At 33.6% G+C, this 22688-nt stretch overlaps 1 protein-coding gene and 1 non-coding gene across 2 annotated transcripts; both read left to right on the top strand.

Moving 5' to 3' along the window:
- LOC109725448 (MLO-like protein 4) lies at positions 1990 to 13118 on the top strand. Its single transcript, XM_020254639.1, has 15 exons — positions 1990 to 2141; positions 5048 to 5105; positions 5647 to 5867; positions 6386 to 6502; positions 6597 to 6657; positions 8116 to 8207; positions 8625 to 8699; positions 8801 to 8886; positions 9035 to 9084; positions 9185 to 9225; positions 9316 to 9486; positions 9599 to 9634; positions 11199 to 11266; positions 11936 to 11996; positions 12625 to 13118. Exons 1-15 carry the CDS (start codon positions 2028 to 2030, stop codon positions 12904 to 12906), a joined length of 1533 nt encoding a protein of 510 aa, XP_020110228.1. The 5' UTR covers positions 1990 to 2027; the 3' UTR covers positions 12907 to 13118.
- On the top strand, positions 14836 to 14908 carry TRNAR-UCU. The gene has a single exon. It is a non-coding gene; the product is annotated as a tRNA-Arg (tRNA).

The raw sequence follows: 22688 nt of genomic DNA, 5'->3' as shown, positions 1-22688 counted from the left end.
GGATATGGATATCAAAAATAGAAATCCGACGGATATGGATTCGGATATGGATTTTGACTGTACCCGACCCGACCCGAACCCGAATTTATTTTGTATTATATAATATATATATATTAAAATTTGATGTTATATTTGAATTTGTATTTTAAAAATTTAGATTTAATATAATATATTTTGAAATATTGAAAAAAATAATAATAATTTTGGGTTCAAATTTTAGGGTTCGGGTTCGGGTTTCCGATTTTTGGTTGGGTTCGGATTTGGATATGAATTTTTAAAATCCGTCAGGTTCGGGTCTCAGGTTTGGCGTCGGGTTCGAGTTCGAATTTTTGAAAATACGCTCCGAATCCGACCCGTTGACATTTCTAGATACCTACGGCATGAATTTGCGGAAGGATATATAAATTATTTGTTTAACATTTAAAAGGATGTATTTCAATTTATTACTTCTACAAAAAAAAAAAAAAAAGAAGCTGATTTAGAGGGGCGAATTGGAAATCGCAATACCTTCCGGAGCCTCGATGCAAATTAGCAACTTGCTTTAAAAATCCAGCCACTCTCCCCAACTAGTTTTTAACTGCAATTTATTTATTTTATTTAAATTTAAACTACCAGGATGTCGGAAACACGCCCATGTGCATCTCTCGCTTCCTCCACACATTCCTCCCCGCTGTTTTTTTTTTTTTTTCCCGCCCCTCGACCCACATTATTAATTTATTATAATTTTTTTTTTTTGCATTTGGCTTCTCAAAAAATGTATTTTTATAAATAATCTCACTAATTTTATAATTATAATTTTGATCCTATTTCTGCCACGCAGGCGACACGTCAGCATCACGCGAGCAGGGATTGTGGAAATGAAATAAGTTGAACATGGTGAATGATTCATCGAGTCTAGACACAGTGAACGATTCACTGTGTCTAATGTATTATATTACTTATGTGCGGAATCAGTATATTTATTAAACACGATGAATCATTCACTGTGTTTAGACACTGTGAATGAATTGTCGTGTTCAACTTATTCTACATCCTATATCTCTGTTCGTGTGATGCTGACGTGGCGGGTATATGGTCAAAATTGTAATTATAAAATTAGTAGGATTGTATGTAATTTTTTTTTTTTTAAACGGTAGGGCAAATGCAAAAAAAAATCCCTTTATTATTGTTATTATATAGGCCATGGCTACTATACTACTATGAGTATTTGAGCCATCGTACTCATAAGTTGTTTTCAATGATAGAGCTTCCGAATCGACGATCCACTCCGTTAAATATGATCTAGAGTATTTGAAACTTCTAAAAAATAAATTTCTTAATTTTTCGAAATCATAATAAAGTCTATCTAGTGGGCATAAAATGAACGCTTAAAATCGAACGACGTTCTAAAAAAGGATGATCAGATCTTTCAATTCAAGATCGGAGTTATTGATCTTTATCTATGTAGTGAATAGAATTTTCTATCAAAAATTCAACAAATTCCGATTCTTTTACACCGTTAAACTAGCAAGTATCTCATACCCGTCGTTAAAATTTGTCAAATTTTTGACCTTCTGATCGTAAGGTAAATAATGTCGAAAAATTATAAAATTTGATTTTTAGAAGTTTTAAATGCTGTAAATAACATTTAACGGTATGGATCGTCGATTCGGACGCTCTATTATTAAAAATGATTTATGAGTATAAGGGCGATCGTACATTCGTACTCATAATAGTATAATAGTATAGTAGCCGGACCCTTATTATATATATATATTATTATATATATTATTATATATATTATTTGTACTAACCACTCCCGGTACGCTGGGGAGCTATGAGCTACCAAATCCCACATGCAAAATCAAGAGGGAGTTTTATTATTATTTTTTTTTTAAAAAAAAAGCCGAGGAATCTCCTCGGTTCCCTCGCCCCCGGATCCCACCCACCCTGCCCCTCCCCCTCCCCCCACATCCCCAAATGCTTGCTTCCCCCAACCACAGTAAGAAGAAGAAGAAGAAGAGGAAGAAGGGGAGGAGAGAGGAAGAATGGGGGAGGGTCGGTCGCTGGCGGAGACGCCGACGTGGTCGGTCGCCACCGTCACCACCGCCATGGTCGCCGTCTGCTTCCTCGTCGAGCGCTCCATCTCCCGTTTCGGAAAGGTAACTTTCTGCCGCTCTGTTTGTTTGCTTGTCGGCATAAGTTAGTCGAAAAATATATGCATTTGGTGTAAAAGTTTTTCTTGATATTCATGATTTGGTAAGATAATAACGTATTTCGCCTGCGAGATGACTTATGAGTGATCACATTCTTCGTCTGCCGAATGTACGCTTACGAGATGATTTATCTTATTCTTATCTGAAAGAATGACTTGAAGGCCGAATATAGTATCCAATTCTAGACATTTTGATCACACTCCTCGTCTGCCAAATGTACGCTTACGAGATGATTTATCTTGTCCGAAAGAATGACTTGAAGGCCTAATGTAGTATTCGATTCTAGACATTTTGATCACACTTTGCGTCTGCCAAATATACGCTTACGAGATGATTTATCTTATCCGAAAGAATGACTTGAAGGCCTAATGTAGTATACAATTCTAGACATTTTGATCACACTCCTCGTCTGCCAAATGTACGCTTACGAGATGATTCATCTTATTCTTGTCCTAAAGAATGACTTGAAGGCCGAATATATTATCCAATTCTAGACATTTTGATCGCACTCCTCGTCTGCCAAATGTACGCTTACGAGATGATTTATCTTGTCCGAAAGAATGACTTGAAGGCCGAATATATTATCCACTTCTAGACATTTTGATCACACTTTCCGTCTGCCAAATGTACACTTGCGAGATGATTTATCTTGTCCGAAAGAATGACTTGAAGGCCTAATGTAGTAGTCGATTCTAGACATTTTGATCACACTCCTTGTCCAAAACTACACTTACGAGATGATTTATCTTATTCTTATCCGAAAGAATGATTTGAAGGCCGAATATAGTATCCAATTCTAGACATTTTGAACACACTTTTCGTCTGCCAAATGTACGCTTACGAGATGATTTATCTTGTCTGAAAGAATGACTTGAAGACCTAATGTAGTATTCGATTCTAGACATTTTGATCACACTCCTCATCTGCCAAATGTACGCATACGAGATGATTTATCTTGTCCTAAAGAATGACGTGAAGGCCGAATATAGTATCTGATTCTAGACATTTTGATCACACTCCGCATCTGCCGAAGGCCCAAAACTACACTTACGAGATGATTTATCTTGTCCGAAAGAATGACTTGAAGGCCCAATATATTATTCGATTCTAGACATTTTGATGACACTCTTCGTCTGCCAAATGTACAATTTTTTCAAGTAAGTCATGTGGATTTATATCTCTTTGGTTTACTCAAAGAAGCTATAATATCTCTTTCAATTTTTTTTTTTCGGAATAAGATAAATCAGCTCGTAAGTGAATTATGCTATCTTATCAAATCATGAATATTCAAAACCTTTCAAAAAACAAAAACCAAACCCCTACCTTTTAGTGGCACGAGAAAATCTTCATAGCAAATAAGTTACGAAGGCCCTATTTGGATGCATAAATATCTTGTTCGGTATATTTCCATAATTTACTTGAGAAGTTTATACAATTGGTAGATGAGGGGTGTTATCAAATATTTAGAGTTAGATGCTATATTCGGCCTTCAAGCCATTTTTTTGGATAAGATAAATAACTTTGTAGGTGAAATATATCCTACCAAATCATGAATATCAAGACCTTTTAAGGAGAAAAAATCAAACTTTTGCATAAAAATTACACTAGAAAATTCTTATACCGAATAAGTTATTCTTGAATACTTATTACGCCAAACAGGGCTGAATAAGTTATCTTTGGATAAGTTATTCAGTATAAGGATTTTCTAGTGTCATTATAAGTTTGCTCTTTAAAAGGTCTTGAGATCTATGATTTGGTAGGGTAACATATTTCACCTGACATCTGATCTATCTTATTCCCAAAAAAGAACTTGGAGGCCAAATGTGGTAGCCAATTCTAAACATTTGATCACGCTCCTCATCTACCAAATGCGCAACTTTCATCAGTGAATCAAGGAGGTATAACGAACAACATATTCATGCATCCAAACAGGACCTAGTAATGTGTCAAATTTGGCTGTTCCAATCATCCGATGTTAAGTTTATTATCAAAAGGATGATGTACAAATACCATACTAGCGGTTTTTTTTAATATTATTTTTGGAGTTCCTTTCCACCCGAAAAGGATATTTGTTGTTAGAAATGAGCTTTTTTCTTAGTTCAATCATCTGCTTTGTTAAATGTTTAGCTCTAATTCATGTCTTTAGTGTGTATTGTGAGTTAAAAAATCACTTAGCCGGCATTCGGATCATTTTTTCATACCAAAATCAACATTAGATGACAAAATGGTCCAATTTGGTATATTTTAAAAAGTTCAAGGGTTGTTAAATTTATTTTAAAAGAATCAGGTGCACAGTTTCTCTTGGTAGGTCGATCCTTCTGATAACATGGTACGATAGTCCATCGTAGGAACCCTTAGCTCCTTAATTCAATTCCCAACGTGTTAATGGCATACTTTTTGTCTGTTACTCTTCCATTACCTGGTCTGTCACGTTTCATCATTTTGTTTAGAATAGTTTAGGTAATGTGGTATCAGAGCTTGTCCTACGCCCCTCCTGAGGTCTCGGGTCACATCCACCATTTAGCGGCATAAAGTTTTGTCTATTGCTCTTTTGTTGTCTCCACTATGTATATAAGCGGGGGTGTTAAGACTATTCCTAAATTGTTTTCTATTAGATTAATAATAACATGTTATTAGAGCTTATTCTTTGCCTCCTTAGCACCAAGAGATTCTGGGTTCAGTTCCCACATTGACCATTCAATGACATATATTCTTCTCTGTTGCTAGTTTCAATTTCTGCATCCATTTAAAGGCGTGAATTCTTGTGTTTCTTTTCTGTTATCAGTGCACGAGACATGACTCATATGGACTCCATCATGATCTCTTCTTTGTTTGGTTTTAATCTGTTGCAGTGGCTGAAGAAGACGAAGAGGAAGGCGATGTTGGCTGCTCTGGAGAAGATTCGCGAAGGTAAGCTCCGAGAACTTCATCCCTAGAACAAGTCCATAGACCGCATCACTTTTTTGTGCCATTTTTAGTTATTCTGTTCTGTGCCATATATGTATGAAGTTTCTTTCTTCTTGTTTTTTTGATAATTATATTTTTTCCCTTTTCATTTTGATCTTCTAAAAACAGCAGCTCTAATGGAGCTTCTGCTTTCTTGCGCACTTGTTTTTTTGGCGGGGCAGTAAGGAGTAGTGCTGTTCGATGACATAGCTTAGACAGCTCTATTAGCAGAAGCAATAAAATCTCCCCACCCCCTTCTCTCTGTGGTAGAAACAGAAGCACTGAATTGGAGCTTCTGCTCGAGGTCTTGGGGTTAGGCGCTCATAATCTAATTACTGCTTCTTGCTATAGCAAAATCTCCGCGCTTTTCTGTTTGCTGAACGCGTCACTAGAGGCAGCTACAATGTAAAGCAAAAACAACATTAGTATCTTTCCTTTCCTTTTGTATATTGCTTTACTGATTTCTAGGGTGTTTGTTGATTTGCTTGAATGGAAAACAAAAAAGAGCTTATGCTACTCGGGTTCATATCGCTAATGCTGAGCCAGACGGCGAGGTGGATCTCCGAGATCTGCATGCCATCGTCTCTCTTCTCTAGTCGTTTCTATACCTGCTCCAAGAATGACTTTGAAGATCTATTGAGTGGCGACACCGAGTCAGGCCTTTCAAATCAAACAACACTTGCCAAGACCTTCTATGGTGGCTCACCTCCACATCAGTGTAGTGAGGTGTGTGATTTTGTTATTGCTGTAAATGTCCTTTCCTTTGGCAAAATGAAAAGAGTATCTTTGTCTGTTTATCCTGCAAATCAACACATTTAATCCTCCTTTTGTCATTGGTTTTAGTTGACCGTTTAAAATTGTCAGTTTCATGTCTCGATGACCATTAAGTACCTTTAAACATTTTGCCTAACGTTCATGTTATCTTATATGAACCTTAAACCCGCAAAACCACTTTCCCTAAACCCCTTCACTTTTTCGGGAGGAAAACATAAATTTTAGTGGAACATAATTGAAAGGGTATAACAGTCATTTAGATAATGATGATCAATTTTAAACAGTGAACCGTTGCAGTCAGTGAGAGGGATAAAGATGTTAATTTTGAATTTTAACTTTAATTTGCTAATATCAAATTTGGATGGATAAATGTTTTGTATATGTGTGCGTATCTGAGTGCACATTTGGGTACTTAGATCTCGATGTGAATGCCTTTTTAAAGAAAAATATGATCTGTTATTTGCTTGCAGGGTCATGAACCATTTGTTTCACTCGAAGGCCTTGAGCAGCTACACCGCTTCTTGTTTATTCTTGGGATTACTCATGTTTTGTATAGCTTCGTCACGGTTGTATTATCCATGTTTAAGGTAGGAGGCCTTTGTCCGACTGCGAACTTAATTCTTTTATTGTTGACTTTTTCATGGAGTGATGTTTTACTTCTTTTTATTGTTTGTAGTGCAGATATACAGCTGGAGGAAATGGGAAAACCAAGCCTATCCTCTATCTAGTCAGGATTTGCAAGGTAAAGTTGTCATTGGATGTAATTGTGCTTCCTGTGATTCTCTCTGCTAATGATAAAAGCTCTTATGAGCTATCATGGTTATAAATGTATCACTTATCTTAGAAAAGTTTGAAGTGTGGGTTGGGTTAATACAAGTTGCTTTATGCGTGGTGGTTGCTGACGTTGCTTGACGGTGCTTGTTTGGTGAATGTGAATCCCGGGGGTTCGTTGCAGTTTGAGTTATTTCAAATGTCATGACGGGCAAAATCATAGCATTTTAGTGAGCTAAGCAGTAGGTTCATCCATCTCGATCTCATTGAGACCTTTAGGCTACATTATTACAACTTTCCAATGTTTTGTGTTTGGATTGACCTAGTGAGTATGTATTTGTCAAATCTCTATTCGTGTCTTTTATGAGCGTAATCAGTTGTTGGGTCAATCACGCACAAAGTCGCTCATGTATATTTGTTTAAGTTACTAAACTATACAGCAGAGAACTTGTTTCACTCTCACTGTAAGAGAATATAGATGTGTAGCTTAATTTTATGGGTGTTGTATCTTAGTCTGATTGATTAAGGTCATGTTTGGATGCATGAATATCTTATTCAGAAAAACTCATTGATTTGCTCAAGAGGCATGTAGTATTTGGTTGTTGAGGAACGTGATCAAATATCCAGAATGGAAACCATATCTGGCCTTCAGGTCATTTTCTCGGAATGAGATAAATCATTTTGTAGGTGAAATATGCTGTTCTACCAAATTATGGATTTTAAGACCTTTCAAGGAGCAAAAGTCAATCTCCTAACTTTCAACCACGCAAGAAATACTTCATATTGAATAGTTATCATTGGATATCTTATTCCGACGACCAAACAAGGCCAAAGTGATATCACACGAAGGAAAAGTGATTAAATGTCTAGAATGGATACCATATTCAACCTTCAGGTCATTTTCTCGGAATGAGATAAATCATTTTGTAGGTGAAATATACTGTTCTACCAAATTATGGATTTTAAGACCTTTCAAGGAGCAAAAGTCAATCTTCTAATGTTCAACCACGCAAGAAATACTTCATATCGAATAGTTATCATTGGATATCTTATTCCGACGACCAAACAAGGCCAAAGTGATATCACACGAAGGAAAAGTGATCAAATGTCTAGAATGGATACCATATTCAGCCTTCAAGTCATTCTTTTGGAATAAAAAAAATCACTTAGTAGGTGAAATATATGTCTACTAAATTATGGGTCTCAAGACCTTTCAAGAAGCAAAAGTCAATCTCCTAACTTCCAACCACACAAGAAAATCTTCATATCAAATAAGTGATTATTGGATATCTTATTCTGACAACCAAACTAGGCCCAAGAGATATCACACGAAGGAAAAGTGTCTTTTCCATTATTTTCTATTCTTTATGCACCAAATTGTTTGTGATAATTTGTCAACATGCTTCTTTTTTCTGTTTTTCTGTTTTAGCTAGGAGAAGTAAAATGATGAGAAGGCAGTCCACATTTGTTTTTCATCATACATCTCATCCGTGGAGCAAGAACAAGATCCTTATTTGGATGGTAATTTCCCATTGCTGCTCTAAATCAGTTTCCTATGATACATTACACAATTTTATCTTATAAATGAGTTAGTTTATTTTAAACATAAACTTGACCTACATATGTAGTTAATTTTAGTACGACTTATTAAAATCTTTAAAATAGTAGAAACGGTATTTTCTTGTCGTATCATTGGTGAATGATGGTTGATGATTGTTTAGCTTCACTTTTCCTTATTAATTCTTTCTTGTAGCCCTGTTTTTCTGTTTGTGGCCTACTCTGCTCTTTAGTGATTTGGGAACATGTAATGAGATTGGTTTATTTATAGTTTTTAATATTATATTCTAATTATTTGTAATGATGAACTTACAGATCCAAATTACAATCATTTATATACTTTTGCATGACTCTGACATCGGTAACCCTAATTCTATGTAGCTCTGTTTCATACGCCAATTTAAGGGCTCTATCACAAAGTCAGACTATATGGCTCTGCGTTTGGGCTTCATAACTGTAAGTATCTAAGTCGCTGTGAATTGGTTGTTATGCATTTTATATCATGTTATGTGAACTAATATGGTTATGCTTTGATTGACTTGCATTTTCATTTCCAGAATCATATGCTGCCGCATTCTTATGATTTCCACAAATACATCGTGCGGAGCATGGAAGACGATTATCACGGAAGTGTCGGCATCAGGTATATACTAGGAACTAAAGGATCTTATCCCCTAATATTTACTTACCACTTTTAAACTCTTTATCCTGTTATCTGCATTTAGCCTTTTGAATCCAGATCTTTTCCAGTGCTAGTGCTGTTTGAGCTAAAGTTTTTATTGGCATTTCAGCTGGCCACTCTGGGTGTACGCCATAATATGCATTTTTGTAAATATTCATGGTAAATTACTCTTTTTCTTAACACTTTTTTGTCGGCATATTTATACAAGGCTATTCTTATTTCTAATCTCCTGTGATTTTTTATTTTTTTCTAATTGCAGGTCTTAATATCTACTTCTGGTTATCCTTTGTCCCTGCTATCGTAAGCATTTCATTATATCATCATCTTTTTGTTAGAGTTCAGTTGCATATTTCTCCGAGGATGTAATTCTTATTTTTGTATATACGAAAGTTGGTCATGCTGGTGGGGACGGAGCTTCAACACGTGGTCGTTCAATTAGCTTTAGAGGTTGTTGAGGCAACGGGGCCGTGTGTTGGGACACAGCTGAAGCCGCGTGATGATCTCTTTTGGTTTGGGAAGCCGGAAATCCTCTTGTGGCTAATACAATTTATCTCGTTTCAGGTATGCCTGTAATGCGCATATACTGGATAAATTATTTGTTACCATGTCGTATGAGTTGGTTATTAACTTATTCTAATCTCTTTCTCTCTCCTCTCCCCTTCTCTTCTTTCAGAATGCATTTGAGATGGCAACACTTATTTGGTCGCTGGTAAGATACAATTCTAGTATTCTATCTCTCAGTATTTGGTTCCTCATAAGCTAGGTTTTAAGTGCCCATCGGTATAGGCCGTGTCCATCATGTTGTACCGTGCCATTTCGTGCTAATAAGATATTAGCACAATACAACTCCTCTGCCAATGACACGGCTCAAAACTCTATTTTCTTTGAAATGAGATGGTAACCTCAATAAAATGTAACAAATTTGATAAAGATATATAATAAGCTATTAGAATATATTAATATCTTATGCCATCGTGTATCGGCACACATATTATTTTTGATCTTGACCGGCCACACATCGGCACGGCATGGCACATACCGTGCTAGCAAGTTTTCAGCATGACCCCATGCCACAACACTTAAATCCTTGCTTGTAAGTTTATCTATAGAATTGAGTAATCAATTTGTGCAAAATGCGGATCTAGGCCTTCTGCGATCCATAACCTGTGTTACGTAAACCCGGTTGCGGGATATGGGATAGGAAACAATATGGAAATGGTGATACTACAAATTCTCAAAAATAAGGATATGATACGTAGTGTTTGCAGGATTAAGAATATTTCAATGATGTTTATATTCATTTTATAACAATACATACTAAAATGATTTAGATGTTAGGGAAATACGAAGCAAGAACCCAAAAGATGAAGAAAATTGCTGTATACTATTTTTTTCTGTATACAAATGAACCCTCAATTGATCATTCCTTATACTCCCTGTACCTACCTTATATAGTTATATCCCTCTCACATCCTACAAGTTTTTTTTTTTTTTTTTTTTTTTTTTTTTTTTTTTTTTTTTTTTTTTTTCTAAAAATTCGGATACTTTGTAGCTGTATCTGACAAGTATCAGTTGCATACCTGTATACAATACGTATTCGGATGCAGCCACGGCTTGTAAAATTAAAGTATCTATGCATCCTAATGCATAAGAATATATGTTAATAGTTTTAGCAATTGTCTAAAGTTTGTATTTTTATATTTGAACCCCTCAAATATGGTATTATTTAATTTTCTCGCTCACTAAATTTACAAACTATTCGATCAAACAACATAATATGCCATTTAAGTTACAGAGTGTTTTGTCAATAATTTTATGGAAACAAGTTCTAAAGAAACTTGACAAAAGCAAACAATATGATTGCTGAGGCCTTCACAATCAAATTAAACATGAAGTTCAGGTACCTGTTTCAAAATCACCTATAGTTGCCGGGGCGGGAATTCTTCCTAACTTTCTTAAGAAAAGACTTGGTATGCATGCAGTCAGCTGAACGGCGGTGAGACTATTTAATTCCACATCAAATTCTTATTATCTGAAGAATCTGTGGATAGTATTTTTCTTGATTTTGTTTCCGTGCAATATGAAATACGAGGAATCTAGTGACCGCAATCAAATTCACTATTCTTATGGATGGAAATATTACCTAGATATATATAACTCATCCTTCTATTTATGCACAAGGCTCACAAACTCTCTGATTTTTTTTTTTTTTAAATATTATTTTTCGTACTTGCTGTAATATCTTCTTGCATGAATATGATCACTCTTTGCAGTGGGAATTAAGTGCACAGGCATGTTTCATGAAGAACCATTACATGGTCATAATTCGCTTGGTTTCAGGGTATGTGCTATTCACTGTAAACTTCTTTTACTCGTTTAATTAACAGCCGAGAACTGAAATGAGCTGGCCGCGAAATCCTATTTAGTGAATGAGATCTATATAATAATTTCATTGCGGAATTATGCCCTTACTTTCCATGATGCTTTTTTATAGCTCATTTGCTTCATAAAGGTGTTTGTTTTTTATTTTTTTAAATAGAATTTTGTGTATCAACAGGTGTAAGAATTTTCTATCTATGTTTGTTACTTTTCTTTTGTTTTTTTGCTTCCAAATCAAGCTGTTATCTATCACTTAGCCGGATGTATTGTATGCTAACTAACTATAACAACAAAAGGAAAAAAGTCTTTCCTTCAACGCATCAAATTATACAGAATTAATATTTTTTTTTTCAAAAAAAGGGATTACCGTCTTTCGACAATTTATCAGTAGAAACTTGTATGTCTTTAACATTTTCCGTTAGCGTTCAAACTTGTTGGTTTATTGCAACTAACTTAACATTTCTCTCTATCTCTATTTGTGCAGAGTCCGATCGTATCTTTGTCTAATATGTGCATTAAATAAGAAAAGAAAAATTGCATTTAATAGATACCACTATTATCCTATATTTTTACAATGAATAATAGCTCGGCCGCATTCTGTGATTCTGATATTGGTCCTTTGGTATCACAGGTTGCTAGTTCAATTTTGGTGCAGCTACTGTACACTGCCTCTTAATGTGATTATTACTCAGGTATCGTAAACTTATCTGAGCAAAACCTTATCTGTTGATTTCTTTTCTTATATGTAGTTATTGACAACATTATTTTTTTGTGTAATTCAAACATTAAAACAGGAAAAACTTCAAATACCACCTATGTGGTTCAGCCCCTTTTCACTTTAGTACCTTATGGTTTAAAGTGTATCACTTTAGTGTCTTATGGTTTCGTTTTTTTTCTTTCCGTTATCTCTTTCCGATAATTTTTTTCGTTAACTCAGTGAGAAAATTAAAACCACAGAGGACTAAGTGAAAATTCGGGAGAACACAGGGTGCTAAAGTGAATATTCGATAAACCACAGGGGGGACGGGGGGAATGTCTAAAGTTTTTTCTCTATATATATGTTTTAACAGAGAGTTAATGGTAGTGCTTATGGAAAGAGAAAAACGAAACCACAGGATACTAAAGCGATACACTTTAAACCACAGGTTACTAAAGTGAGAAAACGCTAAACCACAAGAGGGATATTTGAAGTTTTTCCATTAAAATATCACTAGTTCAATCTTGTGCATTAATGCTTTTTTCTTAACTCTCAATTTCCGTGTCTTTTTGCTTTCATTCCTCAATTCATGGAATACTTTTCCTGTTCTTCAAAATCGGTAGATGGGATCTAAGTTCAAGAAATCTTTGATATCCGAGAGCGTGCGGGAGTCGCTCCACAGTTGGTGCAAGAGAGTCAAAGGGAAGGCTAAGCGCGACTCGTCGTCGCTCTCGCGGCTCGAAACCGTTAGGTCGACGTGCTCGTTGGAGTCGACCGTCTACGAAACGGATGAAACGAACACGGTCGGCACGTTGTCGAGAACCATTTCGAGGGCCTCTTTAGACGAGCTCGCCACCACCGCCACCGTCGACGAGGAGCCGGCACAAAGCAAACCTCACCTCTAATTGTAAGCATTGCTAGAAAAATCCATAGGTTATGTGCAAACATCTCCACAAAGGAGATTTCGACCCTCTCAGCTAACATATTATTTGATTTTAGAAAATTTCATGTGGTTGAAGATACACAAGTATTTTGTTGAAGTAACAGAATGTTCTGTAGTTCCATCGAAAATGTTACAAACATGATTACCTTTTGATAATTTATTTAAGATAAAAAACGTACAGAACTTATCTGAACTATAGATCATTTTGAGTTGGCTGCATAATCTTTTAAAATTTGATTTTACTACACAATTTTTCAATTTGTTTGATTGGAGTCAATCAACGCCACTCTTTGATTTTGATTTCAAAATTTGATTGTGTCATTTACTTTTACAGGTTTAGTATGTTTCATGCAATTCTCGCAACTATAATTTTATTAAAGTAATTAACTAGTTTTAAATTTAAAAGTCAAAGTATTATTGGTTGACTCAAATCAAACAAATTGAAAGGTTGGATAATAAAATCATAATTTTGAAAAATTGAGTAGCTGATTCAAAATAGTTCATAGTTCCGGTAAGTTATGTACGTTTTTACTTAATTTTATTTAATAGTCGAGGGGTTTGAATCCACAGAAACTAAAGTTCAGGGACTTTGCATTTCAATATCCTGTATGGTTGAAGTTGTGTCTAATGCCTAAACTCTGTTTTGTTTTTTTTTTTGGGGGGGGTCTAACTATTTATTCCTGTGATTCTAAATTGGTACTAAAAGGCAATGTGTGGCATGTATGAAGCAACTACTTTTGTTGTAATAGTGAGATCACATCTTCTTTAATGATGTGAGAGTGAGGGGTGTTTGGTTTCTCTAAAAATTGTGGAAAAAGAAAAAAAAAAAGTTTTCGTGAAAAACATCTGTTGGCTTAAAAAGGCCAGTATTCAGTATCCAGTCCTATGGCGGGAGGCCAGGCGGAATCGAGTTATATTCGAAATGGCGGGAGATTTGATTGGGCCGAGTTTTGTTCGAAGTGGTATGAGACTGGTTGGGTCGAGTCGTGATCGAAATTCGTTGACGTTGTGTCTGTACGCTTTAAATGAATTAATTGTGTATTTCTAATAGCTCAAGCTTTTGAGATTAATTTTTAGTGCTAACGATACAACAATATTTTTTTCATGATTTTCGGATGAAAAAAATTTGAAAAATGAATAGGAGAGTTTTTCATGAAATCTATAAAAAAAAATTTTGGAAAATTATATTTTCTAACAACCAAACAGAAAGAAAAATATTTTTTCGACCAGAAAACTATTTTCAGAGATTTTTGTTCTCAGCAAACCCTAACAATCTAATTTCTCATTTATCATGAAAAGATTTAAACTTTTCGTCAAATATCGCAAATGAGTTCTCTGAAATACTTTTGAAATATTTATTTTATATATAGATATCATCGTCCTCGCTAAGCAATAGGTCTCGAATTCAAGTCACAGTTATATACTTGCTAAATTTATCTTATTTAAAAATTTTTAAAAATTAAAATTATTAAATTATAATTTGGCTAAAATACAAAAAAAAAAAATTCTATAAATACCCCGACTTTTCACTTTTCTCCTCCAATTTTCAAAAATCCACATTTTACCCCCTTAAATCAAGTTGATGCATTTAACCCCCGCCTTCAGGTTCCGTCACTATTCCATCCATTTCTTATAATTTATACTAAAAAAAATACTCTTAAAAAAGACAGAAATACACATTCTTATAGAACAAGTAAGAACAATTTGGTTATTTCACCTTCTCTATTAACACCGTAACCTTTTGAAAGTATTTTGAAACTTTTAAAGGGGCAAAATATAGATTTTTGAAAGTGAGGGGGGTAAAGTGAAAAGGCAGATTATTTAGCCTTATTATAATTTCCTTTGACATGTAATTATATATAATTTATAGGGGTAAGCTGAAAAATGAAATGCGCCCGTGGCCTAATGGATAAGGCGTCTGACTTCTAATCAGGCGATTGTGGGTTCGAGTCCCACCGGGCGTGTATTTTTTTATTTTTAGGGTAAACTTCATATACCACCCCTATGGTTTCGCACTTTCGCACTTTAATACCCTGTGATTTAAAGTGTATCAAGTTAGTGTCCTATTTTATTTTTATCTTTTTATCAGCTTCTCTGTTAATGTTTCGTTAAATTATGTACAAAAAACTTCAGATATTCCATCTAGGTTTATCGAATATTCATTTTAGTACTTTTTAGTTTTAACTTTGTCAGTGATTTAACGAAAAAAACTAGTGAAATCGATAATAAAAAGATAAAAATGAAGCCACAGGATACTAAATCGATACACTTTAAACCACATAGTACTAAAATGAGAAAGTGTGAAACGATAGAGGTGGTTTTTGAAATTTTTCCTTATTTATTATTATTATTATTATTATTATTATTATTTGCAAATTTCTGTTTTTTTATTATTATTATTTTTAGGTTTCGAGCTCCTCATCTGTGTCTTGATTCGCTGTTACGTATTAATTATTCTTGAGTTCCTTTTTTTTAATATTATTTTTGAGTTTCATTTTTCTATTATTATTATTTTCAAGTTTCCGGCTCCTCATCTGTATCTTGATTCGCTGTTACATATTAATTATTCTCGAATTCCTTTTTTTTTTTTAATTATTGCTTTCGACTTTCGTTTTATTATTATTATTATTATTATTATTATTATTATTAATTTCAAGTTTTCAGCTCTTTATCTCTCCCTCAATTCGCTGTTATGTGTTAATTATTTTCGAGTTTCTATTTTTCTTATTATTACTTTTGAGTTTCGAGCTCACCATCTGCGTTTCGATTCGCTATTGCTTGTTAATTTTGCCTCTGTTAGATAGTTTATCTATACGAGTCCAGTTAGTATTTATTTCATGCCATTCTCGTCATCAGCCATCTCGTTGTAAAGCCCCTGATCTACGTTTTTTTCTTTTTCTTTTTTGTTATTTTTGAGTTCCTATTTTTCTTAATATTGTTTTCGAGTTTCGAGCTCTTCATCGGTGTCTCAATTCGCATTTACGTGTTAATTTTACCTCCATTCAATAGTTCGTTGACGTTTTTTAATGCTAAATAAAATCTAAAAAAAATTTAAAAAGTTTACGTTCACAGATTCAGTTAGTACATACTTCATGCAATTCTCGTCACTAGCCATCTCGTTGGGGAGCCCCCCAACCCCAACCACTATTCGCTGTCAAGTGTTAATTTTGCCTCCATTCAATTAATAGATGGTTGGATGATTTTTACTCCTAAACTTTAAAAAAGATTTAGAAAGTTTTATCAAAATGGTGCACATATCAGATAAGTTCTATTCGTTTTCATTTTATTTTTAATGGCATAATCTCTCTCTCTCTCTCTCTCTCTCTCTCTCTCTCTCTCTCTCTCAAATATTTACTTGACCACTTAACAAAAATAGTAAAACCCTATTCTTTCCTTTTTTAATATTGTTATTAGCAAAATATCTCAGTTTACCTATTATATGTTTTAGCATAATCTCTCTCTCTCTCTTTCAAATATTTACTTCATATATGTAACGCCCCAATAGTCCCACATCGGATGGGATACTGATTCCGATCAGTTTATATGAGGCTATACGCTAGTAATAATAACTGTGCTTAAGCATTTTGGGCCGATGGTTTGGACCCAACGGGTTATAATTGCTAGCGGGTCGGATCGTTATAATTGGTATTAGAGCCGAATACCAGCCGGAAGTGTGAGAAATAAGTCCTATGCAGGACAAAATGCTACACCAACAAGTTTGGTGGGCTCCACCTCTTAAACTCGTAGGAGCCACCTCTAGAATCTCTGGTAATTCTGGGAGTTTGTAACGCCTCAATAGTCCCACATCGGATAGGATATTAATTCTACACGCTAGTAATAATAACTGGGCTTAAGCACCAGTTAAGCATTTTGGACCGATGGTTTGGACCCAACGAGTTATTTTTGCTAGTGGGTCGGATCGTTACAATAACATCCTCTCTCAAGAAGAAACTTCACATATTTACTTTTGGGTCTCTCTCTCTCTCTCTAACATGCTTGCACATAAGCAAAATTTATTATGTGGCATTTTCAACTTCTATATATAGCTGAATAAAATTTACTAAATTAAAGCTCTTGCTTTTGGTGTTTAGAATAAGGATTTAAGTGTCTACCAGTACGGATCGTATCCACCGTGTTATATTTTGCCAAAAAATATCAGCACGATAATTCCATGCCAATAGCATACCTTAAAATTCTATAATTTTCAAATTAGTCAGTTTGTAATTTTCTCCATAAAATTTAAAAGATACGTAATAAAGAATTAGAGTATGCTTTTGCTAAACAAAATACATGTTTCATGCTATCATACGTCGGCACATATGTATTTTTCGTTAGATGTGACTCGAAATTTAATAATTGACTTCAGTTTTGGCTTTGACTCGCCGATAGTTTCGCGGTGCGACCAATTTGGAAAGTAAATTGTGAAGGAAAAATAAATTCACCGGGGGGTGCGGGGGGCGGAGCACCCTGCGGTACAGATCGGATCCGAAATCATTAAGAGTTTCCTTTTTTCGTTTTTTGCTCTAGAGGCGACAGATGGTGGTTGGCTGTACTCGAACATTATATTCCTTTTTTCGATAGTGTAGTTCTCTCCTCCCCCGCCTATGATTTTTTCCTGCAAAAGATTTTCATATAAATTTGTGTGTTCTTTTTTATTTTTGTTTGTGATTTGATTATTTCGTATTCGTCATTTTTGTTTTTGTTTGTGCATTTATCGTAACATTTTTAATGAGACACGTATAGTGCGACTCGTGCCGTATCATATCGGTAAGTTTACAGCACAATCTTGTGACGATATTTAAATTCTTGATTTAGAGTGTCAATTTAGTTTTGCATAAAAAAAAGTAGCGCCGACTTTTTTTTAATTTTTCTTTATCGATATCTGGTGGAGAAAAAGCACGGCGGAGATGAGCTTCTAAGCACCAAAAAGCAAATAACTTTTTTTTTTTTGATTCTTCCAACTTCAACTTTTACATTATATAATATTCCCACGTAAGCTCAAGGCACGTGGAATGAACCTTTTTTTTATTCTCCTTTTTAACTTCATCAGTTTTTCTCAAAGATCCAAAAAGGAGATAAAAAGAAAACTCACAAACTGGATAGCAAATATATCTAAAAAATACAGTGTAGCTTTAAAAAGAGAGATTTTGACTGAGGGAGGGTTTTTTTTGGATAAACTTCAAATACCCCTATGTGATTTCATATTTTTTTATTTTAGTATTCTGTGTTTTAAAGTCTATCAAGTTAGTACTCAATGATTTAATTTTTCTCTTTTTATTATTCATTTTACTAATTTTTCTTATTAAATTAGTGACGAAGTTAAAATTAAAGGGTACTCAAATGAATATTCGATAAATCTAGCTAGGGTATATGAAGTTTTTTGTATATAATTTAACGAAATATTAACGGAGGAAAAAAAAATTTGTGACAAAGTTAAAACTAAAAGGTACTAAAATAAATATTCGATAAATCTAGACAGGATATCTGAAGTTTTTTTGTATATAATTTAACGAAATATTAACAGATGAGCGGACACAAAGAGAAAAATAAAACCACATGGTACTATATTGATGCACGTTAAACCACAGTGTACTAAAGTGAGAAAGTGCGAAACCATAGAGTACTAAATTGATACACTTTAAATTACAGAGTACTAAAGTAAAAAAAGTATGAAGCACAGGGGTGGTATTTGAACTTTTTCCTTTTTTTTTTTTCTTTTAAGAGAGAATTTATTTTTTTTACTATAATATATATAGAGAGATAATCTCTAGTTGACGAGAGATGTATGAAAATAAAAGAAAAAAAAACAAAGGAGATGATCCCATCTCTATCTCAGAGTCCAACCTCTTGAATTATTCTGATCACTTTCTTTTCATGCCGTACTATAAAACACATCACATAGTATTAGACAGACCAGATAGATTAAATTTATTGTGGTTAATTCATGGATAGCAAACTTTATGAATATTAGGAGGCGTAGCTAAGAAAGAGGACAAGAGATTCAAAATTCAAAAGTAAAACATCAAGGCAGGCTCTGTAATATATACAGATATGTACATTGATCTCTGGTTGATGAGAGATGTATGAAAAAAAAAGAAAAAAAAAAAGAAACAAAGGAGACGATCCCATCTCTTTCTCAGAATCCAATCTCTTGAATTATTTTTTTTCCGATCATCTTCTTTTCACATTGTACTATAAAATACACCACATGACATTAGACAGAGTAGATACATTAAATTTATCGTGGTTAATCCATAAATAACAAACTTTATGAATATTAGGAGGCGTAGCTAAAAAAGAGGACTCGAGATTCAAAATTCAAAAGTAAAACATCGTGTCATTTTTCATGGGCAGTTACAATCGCTCTGTAATATATATACAGATATGTACATCGATCTCTGGTTGATGAGAGATGTATGAAAAAAAAAAAAGAAAAAAAGAAAAAAAACAAAGGAGATGATTCTATCTCTTTCTCAGAGTCCAACCACTTGAATTATTTTTTTCCAATCACCTTCCTTTCACATCGTACTATAAAACACACCACATAGCATTAAACATAACAGATACATTGAATTTATAAAAAAATATTTTTTCATTCTCCCAAATTAATAATACTAACAATAAAATTAATCTATTATTTTATTAATATATAATAGGTTCATCCAACTTGGTCATATCCTAATAAGATTCCCTTGGACAAATGTGTTGCTGTTATTTACCAAAAAAAAGAAAAAAGAAAAATCAAAAACTTGGTTCAATGTTCTTATCAATTGACCCCTTTTTCTTTTTTTTTTTTCTTAGGCTCGTGTAGCTTTCAAAAACTTAACCTTTATTAGTTGTATAATATCTCCAATCAATGCATCAAAAGTAGTGGGCCAACATGGTCTTTGTTGAATTATTTATTGCCTAGACTTGGTCCACCATATCAGATATAGACCGTCCAGTTATCTGCCCTTCATTTGATCCGATCCCGCAATCTAAAAAGTAGTTTTCATAAGCACAATGTTTTTAATATAAAAGAATATATATGTGCTATTACTGATTGGCTCAACTTAGATAAAAATAGTTTAACGGAATGTTTTGTCTTAAAAGAAAAAGACGATCCATGGAAGAATATTTTTGTTTGTCTAGATCTTCGGCATGGAAATCGCGCTCTTTGTCGATCGATCAACAAGCGCAGGCGTTCGAAAGTGACTTGCAAACCGCAAATTATGTTTTGGGAGCGTACAGATCAACTTTGTGCATAGAATGAGGTCGTGATATATTATCTCGTTACCAATGCAGAGTCGACGTCATATGTACAACCAGAGCTTGCAACCTCTCTAGTTTTGCGACTCTGACGAAATAAACAGACCGTGAGCTATTATGCTGCGAAGTATTTTTAATATTTAATAAATTTAAATTCTAAAATAAACTGTACTGGTTTTAAGAAAATGTAGCATAGAATAGCCAGAGTGATTGGGCGGTCCACAGCTTATGCGGTAGATCAGATCCACACAAATTTCTCATTCAAATACGACTTAAAAAAAAGAGATTTTATTATGTATTAGTCACACCACATTATTTATTAATAGCCAATCATATTTATCTTTTTTGAATAAAAAATATTATAAATTTTTTAATAATTATGACGGGACGTGAATTTATAAAAAATAATTTAATCGGTTAGTGACACCATATCGACAGTACGATTGGTACGTTTTTTATTTTTTGGACGATCCAGATCCGTCCACGTCAGCGGCACAAAACGCTCCCGGTCTCCGCGAATCCACGTCACACCCCACGTGCCACGTCACACCATCTAAAAAATTAAATAGATTAATAAATTAATTAATTAATTAAAAATTATAAATGTCCCAATCATATTACCCTTTCGTGGACGCAAAAAAAAAGAAAAAGAAAAAGAAAAACATGTTCATCGTTATCCTCACATCCACATGCAAACGACAAAAAAGAAAAAAAAAAGAAAAAAAAAAAGAAAAAGTCTCCGCGCATTCGCCGCGTCCCCAAATTTTTAATTTTTATGGCCTAGACCGGATGTATAAGTAAATCTCATGCACCGCACTACTAAAAGAATCCTATAATGGCCGCACAAAATTCAGAAACTATAACAATTTTAGAAGTAATTTTTGACGCGAAAATCGCGCACTTTGTCGATCGATCTATAAGTGTAGGCATTTGAAGGCGACTGGCGAAGCTATAAATTATGTTCCGTGAGTTACCAGAAACATACTCATTAATTTTATGCGTGGCGTGAGATCGAAACAGAGTCGAGACGTATAATCTGAGCTAGCGATCATCCTACTTTTGCGACTCCGGTGAAACAAACGAGCCCTAAGCTATTATACTGCAGAGTATTTTTAATATTTTTGTTCAATTAATTCAAAATTCTCTAAAAACTGAAATAATTTTAAGAAAGAATAACTATAGTAGTTGGGTGGTCCACAGCTTATGCGGTAGACCAGGTCCACACAAGAAACTTGTCATTGATGATTCGTCACACCACACGAACCAGCTCCGTCCACGTCAGCGGTCCAATAGGCTCACGGTCTCCGCGAATCCACGTCATACCCCCCACGTGCCACGTCACACCTCCTAAAAAATATTAAAATATTAAAAATCAAACTATTTAAAAAAACAAATTAAATAAAATAATTAATAAAAAATTATAAATATCCCAATCATATTGCCCTTTCGTGGACGCAGCAACTCCTTAAAAAAAAAAAAAAAAAAAAAAAGCAAAAAACACATTCATCGTCATCCGCGCCTCGGAACATTTCGCCGCGTCTCTAAATTTTAAGGTATCATTTGATTCAGATATAAATAAAAACTATTTATTCCAAAAATAAGTATATATTTTGGTGTAAGTGACAATCAGATCAACTTTGTGTTTGGATGAATATATTTTATTATTTCCGCGAATAAGAAAAATAGTATTTGGATATATAAAATAGAATAAGAAAAATAAGGATAGTTATATATAAAAAATAATGATATTATCCCTTTCATTATATTTAAATTTAAATTTTTAAATTTTATATTTATTTTTAAATTTAAAATTTTGTTTTTTTAATTTTAAAATTCAAAATTAAAATTTAAAATTTAGAAACCAAAATTTTAAATTTCAAACTTTAAATTTAAGATCAAATTTAAATTTGAAAATTTTAAAATACCAAATGTAAAATCAAAATTTTTAAATTTAAACTTTAGAGTTTAACATTATAAAATTTAATTTTGAGATTATAAATTATAAATTTTAAGAATAAAATTATAAATTATAAATTTTGAAAATAAATTTTTAAATTTTAAATTTTAAAAATAAAAATAGGGGTGGAAACAGCTGTTCCAACCCTTTGCGAGTTATTCAGAGATAATAATTTAATATTAATAATTTAATACTATATTTAGAATTAATTAGAGTTTAATTAATCTTATTCTCGGTTGTTTTGGGAATAAATATGGAATAATAATTCTATATTTATACCGGATTATACCAGCTTATTTCGTATAAAAAATAGCATTTGGGTATAAACAGGGAAAAAGGGCTTATCCCCCTTACCTTATCTACAAACAAAACAAGGTGTTAAATTTTTATGGCCTACACCGGGTGTATGAACAAATCTCGTGCACCGCACTATTAAAATCCTGTAATGGATGCCCCCAAATTGAGAATTTATAAAAATTTAAAAAGCATAAAAATTGGATAAAAATTAATTTCTGAATTTCAATTTCTTATAAATTATA

This window comes from Ananas comosus, linkage group 20 (genome assembly GCF_001540865.1).
Source record: "Ananas comosus cultivar F153 linkage group 20, ASM154086v1, whole genome shotgun sequence".
Taxonomy (NCBI): domain Eukaryota; kingdom Viridiplantae; phylum Streptophyta; class Magnoliopsida; order Poales; family Bromeliaceae; genus Ananas; species Ananas comosus.
The sequence above is the reverse complement of the archived record's forward strand: the minus strand, read 5'-3'. Positions and strand labels throughout refer to the sequence as shown.